General features: G+C 35.1%; 1 protein-coding gene across 2 annotated transcripts in view; it reads right to left on the reverse strand.

Moving 5' to 3' along the window:
• Positions 1-5,510: 5,510 nt before the first annotated feature.
• Ccser1 (coiled-coil serine rich protein 1) overlaps positions 5,511-20,517 on the reverse strand; it is a 1,084,048-nt gene continuing 1,069,041 nt past the window's right edge. The window contains exon 11 of one of the 2 annotated variants that reach the window (XM_051152255.1): positions 5,511-6,581. In XM_051152255.1, the coding sequence (XP_051008212.1) occupies positions 6,102-6,581 (480 nt within the window). In that variant the 3' untranslated portion in view covers positions 5,511-6,101. The remainder of the gene's footprint in view (positions 6,582-20,517) is intronic. The other variant, XM_051152256.1, reaches the window with a different exon arrangement.

Genomic DNA, 20,517 nt, shown 5'->3' on the forward strand with positions numbered 1-20,517 from the left:
ATCATTCCCTTTAACTTTGTAGAATAAAATACAACAATTAAAAACATAGCTTGGCAGAAGCTGTAAAAAGGTGCTTTTAAACATTTTTCAGGTTAAACATGTTTGACTATGACATTATCTGCTCAAAAAAATAAACATCAGACAAGCTTTATAGAGTAGTCAAAACACACAATATGGAAGAGAAGACTTTTTTGCTTAAAAATACAGAAATTTCAAAAGTTTGTAAAATTAACATTGTCCAAACTATTTTTGTATCATAAAACACTAAAAACTTCACAAATGAATTTTGTTCTGGTGATTATAAACTATATCATGAAAGTTTGCTGAGGATTTTTTAAGAGAAGAAAATGCCTCCTTCTTCTTTATGGCAGCATCATCAGTGTCCACGAGTTGATTGTTCTGGATAAGGTAATTTATTGTTAGAAATACATGCCCAGTTTGAGGAGTTTATGACTGACACATTAAATGATGAAACAGTTAAATGTATCTAAATATATATTCTATGCCAAGTCTCCACAAAATTTATATGGGACAATCTTATTGTAATCCTGTCCAGAGATGTCAAAACTAACACAGAAGCTCCCCAGAGAGAACACATAAGAGACTTTTAGGTATTTGAACTGGAGACATTGTATAATTCGATTATAAGTCTTCAATTTGTTTTCTTGCTTTTAAGTACAACGACAAAGTGATCCTCTGTGCTCTTCATTTCTCATGAACCTGCATATGCCAGGAAAGTGTTTGACCACCACATGAATTAGAAAAAAGTTCAAAAGTGTGTACATGTGATCCTTGGTTCCTTGGTAAGTAGAGCTGTACTGCCTTCTATGAAAAGTGCAAACAAACAACTTTGACATGAAATTAGACTGTGTCTTCACAGTAATTCCAATCAGAGTTTTATGAACCTACATGAATGTGCTGACATCAATACAAGATGTGAGTAAGTTGGTAGGAGTGGGTTTATTAGCTCCTGGATTTCTTTATTAAAAACAAAGGACATTTGCACCTATTCTGAGTTGAAATCAGGGTTGTTGTAACTCCATTTGATAGTCAGATATCAGTTTTTCTCTGTTGAGCTAACTTATTGTTTCTTTTCTTTTCTTTTTTTGAAGGCATGTGCCACCATGCCTGGCTCCATATTTTTTATTTATTTATTACATATAGACACCAGAAGAGGGCACCAGATCTCATTATAGATGGTTGTGAGCTACCATGTGGTTGCTGGGAATTGAACTCAGGACCTCTGGAAGAACAGCCAGTGCTCTTAACCTCTGAGCCATCTCTCCAGCCCACTTATTGTTTCTTTACCTACTGTGTTCTGTAAACATTCTGGAAGATCTCTGAGTTCATATCAGTCGAGAATATATTAGAATGTAGTTAATAGAAAACAGCATATAGACGATTATGGGTGCTATTGCACACTATAATTTCCAAAAGAAAACTATCTTTTAATATAATTATTGTTAATTTTTATTATATATGGGGAAGTTTATTTAATAAGCATGGGAGAGAAGTAAAGGGAGAGGTGTATCCCAGAGACAGAGAGAGAGTCAAAGACAGAGAAAGAGGAAGAGAGAAAGAGGCAAGAGAGTCATCGCTAATTTTTTTTATTTCAAAGTTTCTTGTGATGTGCAAAACAGTACCAACTAACAACATCCTAAAAACAAACAAGCAAACAAACTAGTGCTGTGATAAATCAAAACAAAACATTGTTTGTTGTTGGTGAAAGGTTTGCCATATTTTGTCATGTGTTACTAAATGACAATGATTTGGATCTAGAACACACATATATGTAATATTAAATTGTAAATATTAAAAATTCTTGTTTTATAATTGAGATAGCTCTAAAACTCATCATCACAAAAGTGGTAAAATTTTTGTCATGATAAATTTAAAGCTATACACTTCAGCACCACAAAAATGGTTCAAGCCAGTGTAGGTCCCAAGGTAGGCATGAGAAGTAGACACAAGCCCCATTCCTAACCAAGAAGCTGACTCCAATTGATAATTGCTTGTAAAGGAAATTTTACTTCTCTCCAATGGAGTCTCTGTAGGTATATAAACCACACTTCAGTGTAATCTACATGACCAGCCGAAGGCCATCTACATAAACCCAAATCAAAGCTGGATCTGGTGCTGCATACCTGTAATCCAAACACTTGGAGATACAGAGGTAGGTGAATCTTTGCGATTTCAGGACCAGCCTGGTCTACAATGGGAGTCCAGGACAGCCAAGGCTACACAGAGAAAGCTTGTCTCAGAAACAAACAAACAGAAATTGAATTTTGTTTTTGTCTCATACTGCTTTGTGGGACTTTTATTTTTATCTTGCTGATAATTTGTTTGTATATTATGGTTTCTTATTTTGTGTTTTTATGGGCTTTGTTTGTGTGCACATGTGTGTGTATGTATGTGTGTATGTTGTGATTTTTTTCATCATCATTCTTATTGGTGGTGGCTAGTTGTTGTTGTTTTTTATGTGCCTGTTTGTTTTATAAGAAGAGAGAGAAAGAAGTCAGGGAGTTGGGCAGTTGGGGAATGCATAGACATTGGGGAGGAGTAAGCATGCTGAAATACATTGTACGAATGTATAGTGTGGCTAAACAGATAGATTGACAAATGTTCAGTCATTACATGTAATTTTAAGATATATCTGATTGCATTATGTCAGATTTTGGGAATTTTATTGTCTAAAAAAAAAAGAAAAAAATCTGAGAAAAAAGAAACACCACATATTCTGAAATTGTGAAATGATATAAGCCTTTGGTGCTTGAGGAAGTTTACTTATTGCCTGTTGAAGTATGCTTTCATGAAAACCTGAGTGTGTTTTGACTGTACATTTCTGAATACAAGCAATACAGTATATGAGTCTTAAATATTTTACAAACATTTTAAAAATCTCAGTGTGTGTGTGTTTGTGTGTGTGTGTGTGTGTGAGAGAGAGAGAGAGAGAGAGAGAGAGAGAGAGAGAGAGAGAGAGAGAGAGAGAGAGAGAGAGAGAGAGAGAGAAAGAGAGAAAGAGAGAGAGCTTGGAGAAATTATATATTTTTATGTTGCAAATTATGAGATCAGTAATAGCATATAGCATTTTTAAAAAGAAAAATGGATATATATACATATATATTATATATATATAATTTAAGTTGTAAGGGAACTTGCAGGAGATAAGAAATATCAAAGTGACAATCAAACTAAAGGCAAATGAGGATATGAGAAACACTTAAATAAGTTATTAGTTAAAATAACAAAAACAAATTAAATTGTTTGAACAGAGGTACTCTATGTAGAAAAAGATGGTCTTAGGAAGAACATATTATTATATGTCAACAAAAAGAATAATCTGTCTCTCTTAACTCACCTCAAGCTCCTTGTTGCTAGTGGTAGATTGATTGTTACACTGTGGCAGCAACAGCCTCATTGTTTCATTTAGACAACAAGGAGAGTGCTCCAGAAAGCACAGATATTTTGGGAAGTGATTCAAGATGCTTGGTGACACTTAGCATATAAACATACTTATAAACAATAAGAGGCTTTATAGAAAGAAAACTTCGTATCCCAGTGGTTACAAAAGTGGGAATCATTTATTTCAGGTAGACACAGTTCTCCTTTAAGGAAGGACTCTTCCACACCCTGTGTTGAGAAGAGTCTGCAGCAGAAATGTTACATGGTTAATTCAGACTTTGCTACACAAGTACATGCAAAGAAGAAAAAGGAGGAGACCATTGCTTCATCAGAAAAACAAGCACTTTTTCCCTGGCATCATGTCTTTGGATATGTACCGCCTTGGAGAAATGTAGAAAACTGTTTAATATGTGGAACAGTCTTAGAAAACTAGAGATTTTAGTACAAAGAAACCAATTCACCGAAAGAATGACCACATGAGGTTGTTATGACTTAAGACAGCCACACAGAGGAACTTCTAAAAGAACCCCATGCCATTGTTACTGACCTGCATTAACATGGTCAGCTTACCCTTCTCCAGGCCTGAGTCACACTGGGTATTACAGAGGAAACTAGAACAATGATGAAAATACTGATACAAAACAGTCTCAAGGTGAGCATTCCAAAAATACCCTTCCTTTCAAAATTGAGCAGGTTATCCCAGGGTTTCTTTTTGAATGTTTCAGTCTAAAAAAGTTTTCTCAAGAAAATACTAGTGTTTAAAACATTTCTTAAAATGTCTATTAAATGACAAAGTTTTTAAATAGATTATTTCTTACAAAGTATAATTCAAAAGCTATCTTCCAAGAAAACATAACTATAAACTTCAAAATGCAAATAAAAAACATTGCTTGTTTTCTTGCATATTCTTCCATATCCAGGAGAAAAAAAACCTGTTTTGTTTATCATGCTTGAGTATGTATTTACAGTTTTGAAATATTCTAACTATAGAAACCAACTTCCAGTACAAAGCAAGCTGAATTCTACAACTAATTATGTTTCTTATGGTTTCATGAAAATTGCCCAGCTCATCATGCACATCCACATGACTTCTACAGCTTCTAGAGTATGCTGGGGATGTTAGGCAGCAAGCTGCAGTGCCCTTTTTCTCTTTAGCAGAATTGTAAACATCCACATGAAACAGACACAAAAGAGCTCGCATGATATGCATATCTTCACCAGCATAATAAAATAAGTACAACATAGCCAAACTTTAAAAGTTAATGCTGGGAGGGGCATCTAATGGTTCTCCCTCAAAGTGTAGAGTTCAAATCTATTTTTATATTAGGCGGTCCATATTACATGTAGCTTTAATTTTAGCAGCTAGCCCAATGTCATTTTACCTCTGTTCGTCTCATCTGTGCATGCTGATGGATTCTGTCTATTATAGAATGCATAGAAACAGCACATGCAGTGGGTTTGATAGTTGCAGTACACCCACAATATTGTCTGGAGCAGTCGCTAGCCCTGATCTTTCTCTAAGAAAACTGCAATTTGATATTTTTCTATTACTAAAAAAGCATGATGTTTTTCTTTAGGTCTTTTGGTCTAGCTCCTCTGCACTTAAGTATGCAAAAAATCAGCCTTACATGTCAAAGACTGATGTTTGCTTCTAAGTCAGATTGAAGTATTTTGATTAGAGATGTATTTTGTAGATCAAATTGCCAATGATACATATTTTATATCTTGTTGAAAAGTAAGTTGAGTGCATAGCCAGAATTTTATATATAGGTTACAAAAAAATAAAACCAGTCTTTCTGTTTCATAATAAAAACATCATGGGTTAATGAGCATAAAGTAAACCAAGATGTATACAAAAATTAAAAAAAATGTTCTGAGAGTACAAAAAAGTATGTTAAAAGAATGTATTTTTTATAATACTACTTCTTTGAGATTTAAAGAAAAAAAATGTTCTTATTTATCCATGACAATACCCACAGAGTGTGCCATTTGCCAAAGTTAAGCTGACTCTGTCATTTCATTCCGTGATACTTTGATGCTACATTTTATATCAGTAGGAAAACAAGTAACAAAAAAACCAATAGCAAAACTTCATGAAGAAGAGAGCTATGTCTCTCCTTTTGTGAACAAGTGAAACAAAACATTTTAAAAAATAACCAAATGGTCCTTCCCCCCAATAGCTCCACAAGCTTGAATGTATGTAATAGAGAGACAAACGCATCTCAGATTATATACACACAAGCTTCATAGCACTAAGAAACATACCACCTAGTATAAGCTTTAAATCTGTTCTGTTCTTTCTAGCAACTATGTAATCGAAAACTGTACAGTTCCTTCCTATATTCATTCTTCTAACCTACTTTATAGTAACACCATAAACAGAGAGCTATTTGACATTACCTTCTTGAAACCTCAATGCATATTAACACGTGATACAGAAAAAAAATAACTTATAGACTACATAAGCCAGCAAGATGGTCCCACTTGTTATACATGTATATTTCCATAGAGAGAGAAAAGTCTTCTGAACATTTCAACATAGTAAGTCCACATATTCAACCTGTCATTCTTAGAAATAAAATGAAAGCCCATAAGTCTTTGCTTGTAGCTAAAAATAAAAGTAGTAAAATGGACAAGGCCATTCTTAGATGACACATAAAACAATAGCTGTCCCTATTGTTCAGAGGGCAAGGATCTAACTACCCATCCTGCTGGCCTAGAGTCTGGAACTCTGTAGTATGCAAATTGTGATGGAGAAAAACATTCTTCCTGCTGTATGTGTGTAAGGAGATAGGTCCTCTGGGTGGCTGTCCAAACCTGCCTGTGAAGGTCGAGTGCTGTCTGGACAGAGCTGCTGGGTCCTTTGGTTTCTCTGAGAACACTGAGAGCCCTTCAGTCTTAGTGACTGGCTTCAGACAGCTCTGTGCTGTCGTCCTCAAGTTCTGTGTCACTTCTGATGCAACGGCTTCATAATTTCCCCTTGAGTGTTTCATAACTCCTCCTAATTCCTTGTCCTTCAAGAAATTGCTTAGACATAGACCTGGGAGTTGGCAGCTGTTCTTGTGGGGACTTGTCTGATCAGCTGTAGAGTATCTAAAACGGTCCTCGGTGGGAGTATGTATTGCTTTTCTGTCCCTTGTGCTGAGACTTTGACTCATGGTTCGATTTCGGGATGTAGTCTGGGAAAGAAACAGAAAATAAAACATATTCAAAATCCTGTGTAGGTGGAAGTGACCTGCAAGCCCATGTGTACAAACCTGAATCGTCTCAATGAGTCTGAGAGAAACAGTACAATTCTCCATTAAAATAAATCCCTAAGTATTATGGTATTACAGACAGTATCCTGCAGTTTTATGTGAAAATACAGAAAATATATCTTTTAAAATTTTTAAGTGGGGGAAGAGTAATAGATTAGTACAAAAGGCCACTACTTCCTCATGGGGGTGATACTTAACAATGTATGCACATAGATAGCATGATTCTCAGGTTTATGTTTTCTTGCACCTAAAAAGCAACCTAGGATATAAAGAATTGAAAGTGGGAAAATCATCTCAATGATGAAAGGATATCAGTAGAATGAACAAGATGTCAGTACATGGTTTGTTTGGATTTTTAGATACAATTTATCCTTCAAAAATTGCACACCATCCTCCTTCCCTCAAGAAGCTCGAAGGTCCACATGGAATCAGAATGGCTCTCATTTAGTCTTGCTTTGTAAGAAGCAAAGAGTACAAGCTGTCAATCAAATTCCTCTGAAGCTCACAGTGTTATAATTCAGAAAACATATTGAGGTAGAAGCAGAAACTAACTGCACTATTATTTGCTAGAACAAAATGAAAAGGATGTGTCATCTCTACAAAGAATAAAAGAATTCATGAAAAACAGATGAGGGAGAATAGAGCAAAACTATAGAGATTGTGGTGTGATGGGACATCTGCAGATGGAGCCAGTGAAATTTCCGGTAACTTGAAATGTAAATGATGTACAGTAGGGTTAAGTACTCATTGAAAATCAAATCTGCAAATATTATATCTGCCTAGATCTCAAATCACTTATTCAGCTGCCATCACTTTGTTGTATAAGGACTGTCACTACATTTACATTAAGAAATGCCAAATCAAAATGTAACAATCATCTATAAAGCACACTTTTTCTTTCTCTAGTAGCACTTTTGTCTGGCTTAACACCTGAGGACTGTCTTGTGTCCTCTTTTCTTTATGTCCCTGTTACATCCAGGGCTTTTTATTTTACTGGCAAATCCCAGTCTGTAGTTAAATACTTCCTAGCAATCCCTGTCCCCCTGCCCACTTGCCTAGCAATGCTAGGCATGGGACAGACATTTAGAAATACACTTATGCATTTGAGATTATATTGTATAGTGTTATTCAATATGTATTACATGTCAATAAATCTGCAAATGTTTGAACATATTCTCTCATGGTATTTTCATTTCAGTTGAAACTTCAAGGTCATCATCATTGAAATGAATTCTTTTGTGTTATAAATTCTGCTGTGTTCTTTTGCTCACCCATTTCAGGTTGAAGAAATGAGCTACTTAGACTTATTGTTGCTGTTGTTGTTGTTTTGTTTTTCATTTGCTTCAATGTTGTCAATGACCTGACATTCCTATTTTGTATCATGGTCTTATTTACAGACACCTTCAGTCTCTTCCAAACTACCAAGTAGCTCTGGAATAAGATGCTAAGTATCTATCCTGAGACTAATAAAATAGCATTCAATTGTTCTGCAGGCACTAAAAGCAGTTACATTTAGCTTTATTATCCATCAACATTCTTAGTCTCTTTTCTTTTTCCCCCCACAGCACTTCCCCAGTGCTCTGGTTCCTCCTTATAAAAGTAAGCTCCAGCTTCTACCCTCTCTATGGCATAACCTAAGATGCTCACTAAAGTGTTGATTCTGTTGACATAGGAGTGTCCATCTGCCTTGTATTTAATTCCTGCAGCCAGGTGTAACCATGTGCTAGGCATATGGGTTCTGCTTCTGAGAACTGTCAGGAAAAAATGTTTCCAGTGGGAGGAGACATTGGAAAATCAACAGTGATAAAAGCCCTCAGTAATGGGTCTCTTCCTAATGGCATCATTTTAATGACAAATCATAATTGCATACAACTATGGGGTACAATAAAAGGTTGAGAGTATAAATTAAGCTGAGTAACACATCAGTTATTTCGTACACATGTGGATTTTTTTTTTAACTTTTGTTTCTACGTGAGCTGTCTATGAAAGTACAAAAGGTGGATGAAGACCTCACTAACATTGGTTTAATAACACTGAATGGTAAATAGTCATTTTTTAATCTAATTATGTTAGACATCCAAAGATACTTTATCTCATCTAATATACAAATTTAATAAATATACAAAGAAGGCCAAACAGTTGAATTCCCCAGGCAGCCTAAATGTTCATCCTCGAGAGCACTGTCAGGTAACAACAACTGCAGTGGGTCTACCACAAAAAAAGACACAAAATAATATCTCTCTTTCTAGCTTTCAATTTTTATACAAAAATACAATGCTAAACAATTCACTTCAATTTGTTTGGAATTTGTTGTTCTTGATAATTCAGATTTTTAAAAGTTATGTTATGTGTATCACCAAATACAGGGCTTACAGTGTACATGAACACCATAGAAGTGAAAAATAAGGTGGTCAAAGACTTGAAGAATGGGATAAGTCATAGGGCACTTTTGAAGTGGGTACTGCACATGGGGAAGAATATTTCTGATCACAAAACATCAGCATCCTGTGTTGTCTTGAGTCAGCTTAAAATTCAATATCAAACTCAGCTGGAATAAGGAACATTATGGGTGGCCACAAAGAGTTTTGTTTTTCTAATGTTTTCATGTATAAATGGAAGATTTATATTCGACTAGCATCTCCATTTTGAACATTCAAGAAATGTGAACATACAGTCATAGGGAAGGGGGATTGGGGTGAAAATGGGAAGGAGGGAGGAATGGGAGGATGCATGGGATGGGATAGAAAAATGAGATGTAATATGAATTATTTTATTTTTCAATAAAAGTGTGTTTTAAAAAAAGAAATGTGAACATAAAAAGGACTAATATTGTACCTTAAAAATAACTATATAATATGTTTTCTTCATGAGGGTAGCAATAATAAGAATAAAGATGGGAAAACATAAAGCAAGCACTAGACCATGGAATTATTTTCATGAGTGTTTATCCCCTCCTTTAGAACCTAAATCCCTTTGAAGAATCTATCTAAACATAAAAGTAATTTCTCCCTAATATTAGTAATTTCATATCTATTATTGTAGGTTACTTCAGCAAGAACACAACTATCATCAAAGGTATTTATAGCAATTTATTAGGGAACATTTTCTATCCAAAGTTATAGAGGATTGGATAATGCAAAGGCAGACAGAGGAAGAGTAAATTCTAAATTCTATGCATGTAACCTGCGCTAATGAATGAACAAGGCAGGTTGGAAGTTGAAACAGTCTTTCTGGTCAGGTAAACACATTGTAGTCTTACACTCTTGTAAGACATTATTTGATGACACAAGACTTGGTGAAATGCTTTAATCTTGATTGGGTATGTATGCTTATTCTCTAGAGATGAATTGAAGGAAAGATACTTGAGAGCTGTCCCTAACCAATATGTTCAGAAACTAAGCTTCTATGTGTGTGCATGTTCTGCAATTCAGTTTTAGAGTATGTAATGAAAGGTCACTGAGAAAGCTGACTTCAGTGCATGAAATGGTTGTTGCACTTTAAAACTCACATGAGCTGTGACTGTCAACATAAAGTATGGCCTGCAGCATCCTTTCAAGGAAATAGGAAGTGTTATTTGGGCCCTATACCACCCAGGTGCTTATTTAGTAATAATGGATGCTGGGAAGAAGTTTTTCTTCTGTGGTGCATATGTTTCTGCTTCTTCAAAATAACATGAACCAGTGCTCCTGTAAAGAATCCCAAAGACATCATAGAGTCAAGGAAAAAATAAAGATAAATCTAAAAGTGGATCTGTTTAGAAAGAGGCAATACACTCTTAAGAGTAGGGATGTCCAGGAATGACAGGGTGGCAGGAAGTATACTACTGAAATGCTTTATGTACATGTATAAAAGAATAGGACTTTTTCACTATAGGTCCTTTATGTATATATTTTGTTTTCTTGCTTTGTGTTTCCATAGTATTCCTGTGCATATGAACATGTATGACTCTGTGTTTATATGTGTCCCTTGTGACTTTTGTCTATTTTCTTCTATTTGTTTTATTCTATTCTGGGTTTTATTAATTTATTTTACTATTATAATTTAGATTTTTATTTTTTAACAAGAAACAGGAAAGGTCTTGATGCAGAAGAGAAGTAGGAGTATAGGGTCTGGAGGATATGGGGAAGGAGGAGGCCATAAAAAGAAAGTATTGTATAAAAATAAAGAGAGGAAAAAAAGAGAAAGAAAATGTCATAAATCCACTTCTATATAATCATACATGTCAATAAGATGATTGCAGAAAAGAAGCCACCAATGAACCAATATCTTGAAACTTCCATCTCTAAGTTACTTTGAGTGACATTGACCTGAGTGACATTGATAAAATTAGTGGCTCATTGCAATAATTTCCCCTTCACTACCTGTCCATGTCCCAACAGCACTGTGCTTATTTCATTAATTTCATTCTATGTACATTTGTATATTATTACCTACTTTAGATTTTCTAAAATATTTGGTTTGCACTTTAGAAGACAATATGACATTGATGGCACTTAATACTAAATGCCTTCAAACATCAATTTTACATTCCCTTTCTTTTTTGATTTTATATATACAAAAAAATTTATCAGTCAAGAAAAACTTGAAAATGTTGTTAGGTGATAACATAAATACATATGGATTATTTTTTACAGCTCAGTTAATTAAAAGCAAAATGAACCTTCAGAAAATTCAATACTTATACACATATCAAGAAAATAATCTATTGCTATGATCCTTAACTGGAATTGCATATTGATTATGTAATACTCTTCCCATTGATAATTACTCCTAATTAAGGTTCATTAATTTGAGGATCTATGTAGGTTGGTAATTTCCTCATCCTTAAACTGCCAAGTCCTGCACACATGCACAAACACACACTAACATGTATGTACATTTATTTTCACTGCTAGAAAGTAGGTGAGTGAGTGCAGGTCTTTCAAAGACACATGGCAATCTTTCAGAGGCATCTGTATCCCCTTGTCTTTTTACCTGTATCTTTCTCACAACACCGAAGAAAAATCATGTAAGTACAACAAATACTCAGAAGAAATACCAATGCTTTCTTAACAACTAAAGCAATATGACATTACATCTATCCAGTACAGAGCAAAGAACGTTAAAATGAATCCTTTAAACTCAGATTTTTTTAAAAGACCATGGAAGAGCAGTTGTTAATCTCCTTTCCACAATGTGTACATTTGACAGATGGAGGCACACTCCTTTGGTAAAGATAGGAGCTGAGACAGTCATCTGTTTTTAAAAACAGTAGTGTTCTGTGCTACATTTTCCACACCAGTGCAAACACTTTAGACTCTAAATGTGAACAACAGGCAGTGGTCATATTAAACTCTGATTAATTAAAGAATGCCTTAAGAACTCTAATAGTAGCAGCAACATATGAACGCAAACCAAGTCTCAACAACATGAATGTGAATTAGATTTTAAAAATTGGTTGAGAAGGTGTCTTCATTAGTTCCGAACAATCATTTAAGGCACAAGTTTTGGCAGTATAATAAATGAATGGCAGTCTGTGATATAACATTTGTGTTAACTTAATAAAGTCATATAAAATATGAATACAAACTCAAAATATCATATATTTGAAACACTATAGCCTTATCTATCCAGGTGTGCAGTATGACTAAATCTGACTGCTATGTGAAAAGTAATTTGAAATGGTGAGTGAGGTGGCACATGCCTGTTGTTCTAGGACTATAGGGTAGTGCAGGACAACTGCGAGTTAGCGAAAAGCCTGGGGTACATATGAAGGTCCTATATCAGAAGATAGTCTTGATAAAATTATACACAAATATGAACACTCATTCAATAAAATATTGAAATGTATATAAATGTTTTCATTTTCTTTATCGCATGTTTATGAATGTATTATCTTAAACTGTTCTTATCATATAATCTCAATATAAATTAGATTATCTTGGAGGCCTTTTTACTTTATTTACAAATACTTTTTTTCAGTCATAAGCACATTTCTACCCAAAATACATAGTATATAGTCCCTTTCCAACACCATTAAGTTAAAGGTTTATATTTGGTTCCCTACATAGTCTCAGAAGAACTACCACCTTTGTACCTAGTTTTCCCAGTCTGTGAAGGCAAAGGCAAGCCCTCCCATTTTCAGAAAGGTCTCCTTTAACTATTTCTAGTGGGTGCTAAAAATCGTCTTAATGGGATGCCCTCAGCACTGGGACAAAATAGATTGCCAGGATCCTGTGCATAACCCTTCTCAGAGCATGTAACTGAAGGGGTATTCATGTGCTCATGTTAGAGATTGGCCTCTAACATTTTCCAAATGAATGTGTTGAATGCAGAACACATTTTATAGGATATAAATATATATCTTGTAAAATTATGTCACGCCAATATTTTAATTAATGTCTTGAATAATAATTGAATGAAACATGAGTCTGTCAGTAGATTAGACTTGAAGTAACTTAAAATTACGCCAAGCAAAAGAGAATAGCTGGTCATAAATTACCGAAAAGCTTTATATAGCCACATGAAATTCAAAACAGGCCTTTAATCTTTAATAAAACAAAAATTATAGACCCCCACCACCTACAAACACACACACACATTATAAAATTTGTTTAAAATGAATATATCAATACATATAATTTTATCCTTCTTTTTAATCATTCATAGCTATGAAAAGAGCAAAATTAAACTGATAGCACTTCAATTTATTTCTTTGTAGACACAGGTTACATTTTCGAGTGTCAGGTAGTCTCTTAGAGGCTTTATAGTCATTATTTTTTAAATATTACAGTTTTAACAAATTCATTATACTACTAGGCACCGGAAACATTTATAAATAAATCTTACATGGTAATAACAGTTAAAATGAATGAAATAAGGTACGTTGTATCTACAGCTTTTCTTCCCAGATTAAGAAATCAACTGGGTCCCAATGAAAAAAATTAGACAGTGTTTGACTCAGTGTGCTAACAAAGACTGTACAGAGAACTTTCCTCAACACACAGGGAAGAGAGGAAACATAGTAAACTATGCAGAACCTAAAAAGGAAATGGCTCCTTTGATTTTTCTCCACATAACATTTTATGAGATCCAAACAGGTACTCCTGAAATGTGCCTCATTCTTAGTCAGTACTATTAAAATATCAGTAACTGCTCTCATGTTTGTTAAAGATACCAGATTGGCCTTTTTCTGTCAGCAACAAAGATGGAACAGCTGCAGTGGTCCTGCGATCTCCTTGGATGGTCCACACTGCTGCTGTTAACTGAGTCCTGAGTGGAGGAATCTGTTCTCAGTGATAAAGAAAAGCATTTGTAAGGTCTTAGAAATACTCTACCACAGAGAGACTATATAGAAGTAGTTAACATTTTGTAAGAAGCAAGTCCTTTAATGAGTTTAAGTGATAAGTGGAGAGATGTTTTCTCCAAGGTTGCCAAATACAAATAGCCAAAACTCCATGGGTGTAAATTTTACATAATTCCTGATTATTTCATGTTGTTTCGTGCTGTATGTAGTTTGCTGTATATATGAATAATATATAAATGTATAGGTTAAAAAACAACAATAACAAAAACCTTCAGAGCTGCAGCTGACAGGCTTGTTTCTTTCAGATTGCACAAATTAACAAGAGGCATGGAGGGAAAAACTGTCTGAAGTAAAGTCCACTAGGATTGAAAACATGTGCCAGTATCCCGTAATACAATGGGCATACACCCAACTACTCGCTCCTGACACTGGAATAAATAAAATGTACATAGACCCAAGTTCTGAAAGAATAACAAGTTGTCTTCAATTTAAATATGGGTGTGTGTGTCTGTATATTTCTCTGTGTCTTTCAGTCTGTCTCGGTCTGTGTGTGTGTGTGTGCATACATGTGCGTTCATGTATGCATGCGTGTATGCGTGCATGTGTGTGTGTGCATGTCTGTGTGTGTGTGTGTCTGTGTGTGTGTCTGTCTCTCTGTGTGTATTTGATGTTGTCCCAAGCAGGATAATTCTCTATTAAAAGGCAATGGAGAGACATAATTTAAGATATCACTGGGCTAAAACAGAACCCAGAGGTGGAAGGAGTCTTTGTTTTAAAATCCTTGGTTCAGAAGATACCCACAGAAAGAATAAAGGAGAATTCCCAAGGAATGTGATTGCTAAGTAAAAAGGCTACTTGAGGGTTGAATTTACACGTCAGAAGAACATCTCTGTTGTGAACACTCAGTGGCAATGCAATGGCTCACCTTAGCAATAATGAAAGTGCACCTATGTGTCTACACAGATATGTGTCTACGCACATATGTGTCTGCTGCTTAGTATGCAGACAGGGAGTTGTTTCTTAATAAAAAAATTTGTAGAGAGAACAATAACCTTAAATTTATCCTAGCTATTTTTACTTGGGTAGATAAAATCTCAAAGTAGTTTTAATTTGTTTTTCTATAATTACTAAGGATGACAAACATTTCTTAACTTAAAAAAATGTATTTTGAGAAATCCAGTTGCACATCCATAGGCCCCTTTTAATCAGGTCATTTGTGTTCTTGATTTTGTCTAGTTCATTATTTGTTTTGTTGTTTACTTATTTATTGGGAGCTTTGTGTTAGTCCTGAATTTACATAATATGCTCTACAAACGTCACACTTCACCATTTCTCTCCACCGTATTCTTTATCCTCACGATCCTTTATTCATTTTTTAAAATTGAGTTACTTAGAGTTTTGTTCAAAGAATATATTTTATTTTCTCCCTTCTGCTAAATGTTACCAGATCCTCCCTGATATTTTTTTGTGGTTAGGTGTCAGACTCATATGTACTCCCCCTTATCAGTATTCAGATATCATCAATCTTGAACCTGTGGAAGTCTTCATATGCTGCCACTGTCTGTGAGTTCATATGTGCATAAATCCCCTTTGAATCTCCTCCATCATACGAGCAGTGTTTTTAGCTTCCGTTGGTGTATGTAAACATTTTGCAAGCTCTTATACTAGTAGGTTTCCATTGTTTTATTTTTTCAACTGGTGTTTAGTGTTAGTTGCCCATCATCTGATGTTTCCTCTTTTACCCTGTATTTACATCTTCCTCCCTTTTAGATCTATCTTAGTTTTGTCTTTATCTCTTTGTAACATTCATTATATTTTACCCTCTAGGAAGATCCTCTCCTAGTGACAAGCTATTATGTACCTAACCTCTGTGATTTTTTCGATTGTAGCACACATATTAAAAGATTAAAAGCTAACATCTACTTACAGAGAGAGACACACAACATTTGTCATTTAGGGTCTCAGTTGCCTCACTAAGGATGATTTATTTTCTAGCTCCATCCCCTTACCACCAAGTTTCATAATTTTATTTTTCTTTATTGCTGAATGTATCACATTGTCCCCTATTTTCATTATCCAATAATCAGTTGATGAACGTATAGGTTGCTTCTAAATTCTCTCTGTTATAAATAGAGCATCAGTATATATGAATGAGCCAATTCATTGTAGTAAGATGTAGAGTTAATTAAGTGTTTTACCCAAGGCTGGTAGAGCTGGATCTTGAAGAAAATCTAAACCTGAATACCTTAGAAATGTACATGCAGATTTCCACAGTGACTGTGCCAATTTGGACTTTCACCAGCATTGAACAAGATTCCTTCTTTGCATTCTCGCTGGCATGTGCGATCATTTGTTTTATTAATTTTGGACATTCTGACCAGGGAAAGGTGAAATCTCAGAGTAATTTTAAATTACATTTCCCTTATTATGAAGGATGTTAGACATATCTTTAAGGGCTTCACCTCCATTCATGTTTAATACATACATACATACATACAACTATAAGTACCACATGATGAGTTTATTTTATTGTTGTTCATTTAATTTTGTATATGTGCTTAGGGTTTACTCATTAAGATTGAATAACTTTTAAAGAAGTTAATCCCTTGAAAAGACTAATTCTTTTCTATCAGCAGCCATTAGTTACATGTAGCTGTTCGATTAGAGATACAGCCTTGTGAGATTTCCCCCATTCATGATGTCATATAAATGGGATTGTAATTGTGCATGCATTGTTCAGGTATTCATATTGCTGAGTTTCTATGGAAACTGCTTCTTATCATATGGAGAAGATGCATTTACTGAAGTTTCCTAGTTCTCTGGATTTACAATCATTCACACCCTCACTTCCATGATGTTCTCTGAACATTTTGTATGAGGATTAGTGTAGGTGTGTGTGTGTGTGTGTGTGTGTTTGTGTGTGTGTGTGTATCAACTGTGGATGAAAACGTCATGGTCAATTGTTCTCTGAATTTCTATTAGTTGTGGACTTCTGTAATGGACAATGTCTTGAAATTTCTTTGATATGGGGTGAGTGCTACACTTATCTGTTGGTGTAATTATTACATAGTTTATTTGCATGCTGTGAGAACTAGTTTTCAAGTAGAAAGCTTTCAGATCAGATGAGGGATCCCTTTTCCTCCAGGTTAACTGCGTTGTCTTTTCTCAGCAGAGAGAATGGGCTGTGACTTGATGTGTCTCAGTGGGTTAGGACCCATGGGGGCCTCCTCTCTGAGGGAAGGAAGGGGGGTTGGGAGGAGAGAGTATGAGGTAGGACCTGGGAGGAGAGGTGTGAGGGGCTGCAAGCAGGCTATAAAGGGATTTTTAAAATTAAATTAAAGAGAAAAATATAAATAAACAACAAAACTTCACCAGGATATTAAAAATGACTTAGCAATGTAATGAAATTGCTTCTGCTACATCTTATGTTCTTTAGGAAGAGCCTCTACTGATACAGGGCTGTCTCTTGACTATGACACCTTGTAAAATAAATAAACAAACAAATTAAACATTATTAACATTAAAAAAGCTTATACAATTCAAAGGGAAAATAGACAAAATTACAATTCTGAGGATGTACATAAGGCAATGACTTGACGACTACAGAAACTTGTATTTTCTGCTGATGATCTGGTGACTTGATACTATTTAAAAGCCTTTCAAAGCATTTGCAACATCAAAGAACATTATGAATGTGTGTATGTAGAAATAAAAATATTCAGAGGATTTGAGATGAACTAATATGCATTTTCTCTACAGCTTTCCTGAAATATTTTCCTGCAGAATAAATAATGAGACACAGCAAAATATATGAATCAAGGTATGGAAACTTATGGTCAAGATATAATTGTCTACATGTTACTACCATTTTTTCAAAGAAGCATGAAATTACAAAATGCATACTTTCACTCCATAAAGAACTGAGCCTTGGAGATAAGAGGTTTACTTAACAATAGCAATTTTCAAATAACTAAACTTTTTTCCTACTTATGAATTTTATGGGGTTAGAAACAACTTATTATAGATTGCAAAGAGAAATTATAAAGCTATTTTCCTTTAGAAAACCTTTTTTATCAAAGCAAATCGCTTTCCTTACAAATTCAGAGTAACCTCAGAAAGTCTGCTTAACAAAGAGAAAACAGATGGGCCAACAGCTTCAAAGTTAGTCATCCTTAAAAAGATCGAAAATTGATTTCTAGATAGAAAGAAATCAGCAAGCATAAAATATAATAAGAGTCAGATGACACATAAAAATTGCTAAGATCCAAATAATTATGTTTAATTATTTTCATTTATTGATGTCAATTACTGTCATTTTTGTAATTTCAAATACCAAGCTCTCACACATTGAAAATATGAATGTTTCCATTTCTTGATTTCATAATAAAGGATGCAAGGTAAATTGAAGGTTATAATGAGAATGTATTTTAATTTTTTGATTTTTTAAAAATATGGACAAAGTGTCTAGATTGTATTAATGATTTCAAGGATTTTAGACCTCCTATAAATACCCTATATTTTATAATGTTTAGATGCACCCATTATCTCTTTTCTAATACATAGGTATAAATTACACATTTAATGTAATGCACAGACCAAAAGGCAAAAAGATTGATAATGGAATAGTACTTATACATGATATATGTCATATAATTTAGATAAAATCCATGATCTATGAAGACAACATTATGTCTATTAAGTCTGTGAAATGAAACTGTTGAATGAATGAAAGAAAATAGTGTTTCGCAAGTTTTTGTTGCTGGGTTATGAGAAATGAAATAAAGTATTATTTGTGGATAAAGACTGCACATGTTGGTCCTGACCTTAACGAGCTCTATTATCCCAGACTGAGATCTAAGGGCACTCTCTGGGGCAGGAAGTTAACATAGGATACACAGTTTGCACTCTTATGACTGAAGTTGTGGAGAGGTGAGGGATGTGTTTTTACTGGCTACAGATGGGGGCCTTCTATGTGTCAATGGAGGATAAGCTGAATATTAGAATTATAAGGCTCAGACAGGTCCTTATCCTTCCTAAAGATGAAGTTTTTATACTAATGACACAAGGAAAGAAACACTAAGTAGTATGTGACATGTCAAGAAGAAAATTTAATAGAAGATGTGCTGCATAAAGCCATTTGGACAGTATCTTATAGGCATCCCTGGGGAAGGATGCCGGAGTGATGTCAAAAAACAAAGCCAATACTGGTAATACCAAAACCAATGCACCCTACTACCTTGTAAATATTTCTAGTTCTCTTTGTTTTTTTAATTATAATTTATTCATATTACATCTCGATTGTTATATCTTCCTATTCCCAGCCTCTATCTCTCTTCAGCCCTGTTACTCTCCTCTAGACCTCTGAAAAAGTAACCTTCCTCCTCCACTATCTGACCACAGCCTAAGGAGCATATCCTGCTTCCCCTTCCTCCATGTGCCCAAATGGTCTCCCTGCCAAGGAGAGGTGATCAAATTAGGAGCATCAGAGTTCATGTCAGAGGCAGTTCCTGTTACACCCTACAACCATGGAAAATGAGCTGTCCATAGTGGGGGGGGGGGTCTAGATTCTCTGTATGCATTGTCCTTGGTTGGTGCAACAGTTTTCTATTTATCAAGTAGCATACTAAGATAAAATATATTGGGCATCATCTGGTTTTTTTGTTTTTGTTTTTTTTTATTAATTTATTCTTGTTACATCTCAATGTTTATCCCATCCCTTGTATCCTCCCATTCCTCCCCCCCCCCCCATTTTCCCATTATTCCCCTCCCCTATGACTGTTCCTGGCGGGATTACCTCCCCCTGTATATTCTCATAGGGTATCAAGTCTCTTCTTGGCTACTTGCTGTCCTTCCTCTGAGTGCCACCAGGTCTCCCCCTCCAGGGGACATGGTCAAATGTGAGGCACCAGAGTACGTGAGAAAGTCATATCCCACTCTCCACTCAACTGTGGAGAATATTCTCACCATTGGCTAGATCTGGGAAGGGGTTTAAAGTTTACCTCCTGTATTGTCCTTGGCTGGTGCCTTAGTTTGAGCGGGACCCCTGGGCCCAAATCTGCCTATCATATTGTTCTACTTGTAGATTTCTAGGACCCTCTGGATCCTTTTATTTTGCTATTCTCCCATACGTCTCTCATTTAGAGTCCCAATAGGATGCCCTCCCCTCTGTTCCAGTTTCCTGGTAAGTGAAGGCTTTAGTGGGACATGCCCCTTGGGCTAGTATGCAGATATAAGTGAGTATATACCATTTGATTCTTTCTGCTTCTTGGTTAACTCACTCATTCTGATCACTTCTAGCTCAATCCATTTATCCACAAATTTCGGGAATTCCTTGTTTTTAATAGCTGAGTAGTATTCTATAGTGTATATGTACTGAAATTCAATGAAAATGAAGAAACAACATACCCAAATTTGTGGGATACATTGAAAGCAGTGCTAGGAGGAAAATTCGTAGCACTAAGTGCTTTTAAAAAGAAATTGGAAACATCGCACATAAGCATCTTAACGACACAACTGGAAGCCCTAGAAAAAAAAGAAGCAGAAACACCCAAGAGGAGTAGACGCCTGGAAATA

Source organism: Acomys russatus, chromosome 10, assembly GCF_903995435.1.
Source record: "Acomys russatus chromosome 10, mAcoRus1.1, whole genome shotgun sequence".
NCBI classification, from domain to species: Eukaryota; Metazoa; Chordata; class Mammalia; order Rodentia; family Muridae; genus Acomys; species Acomys russatus.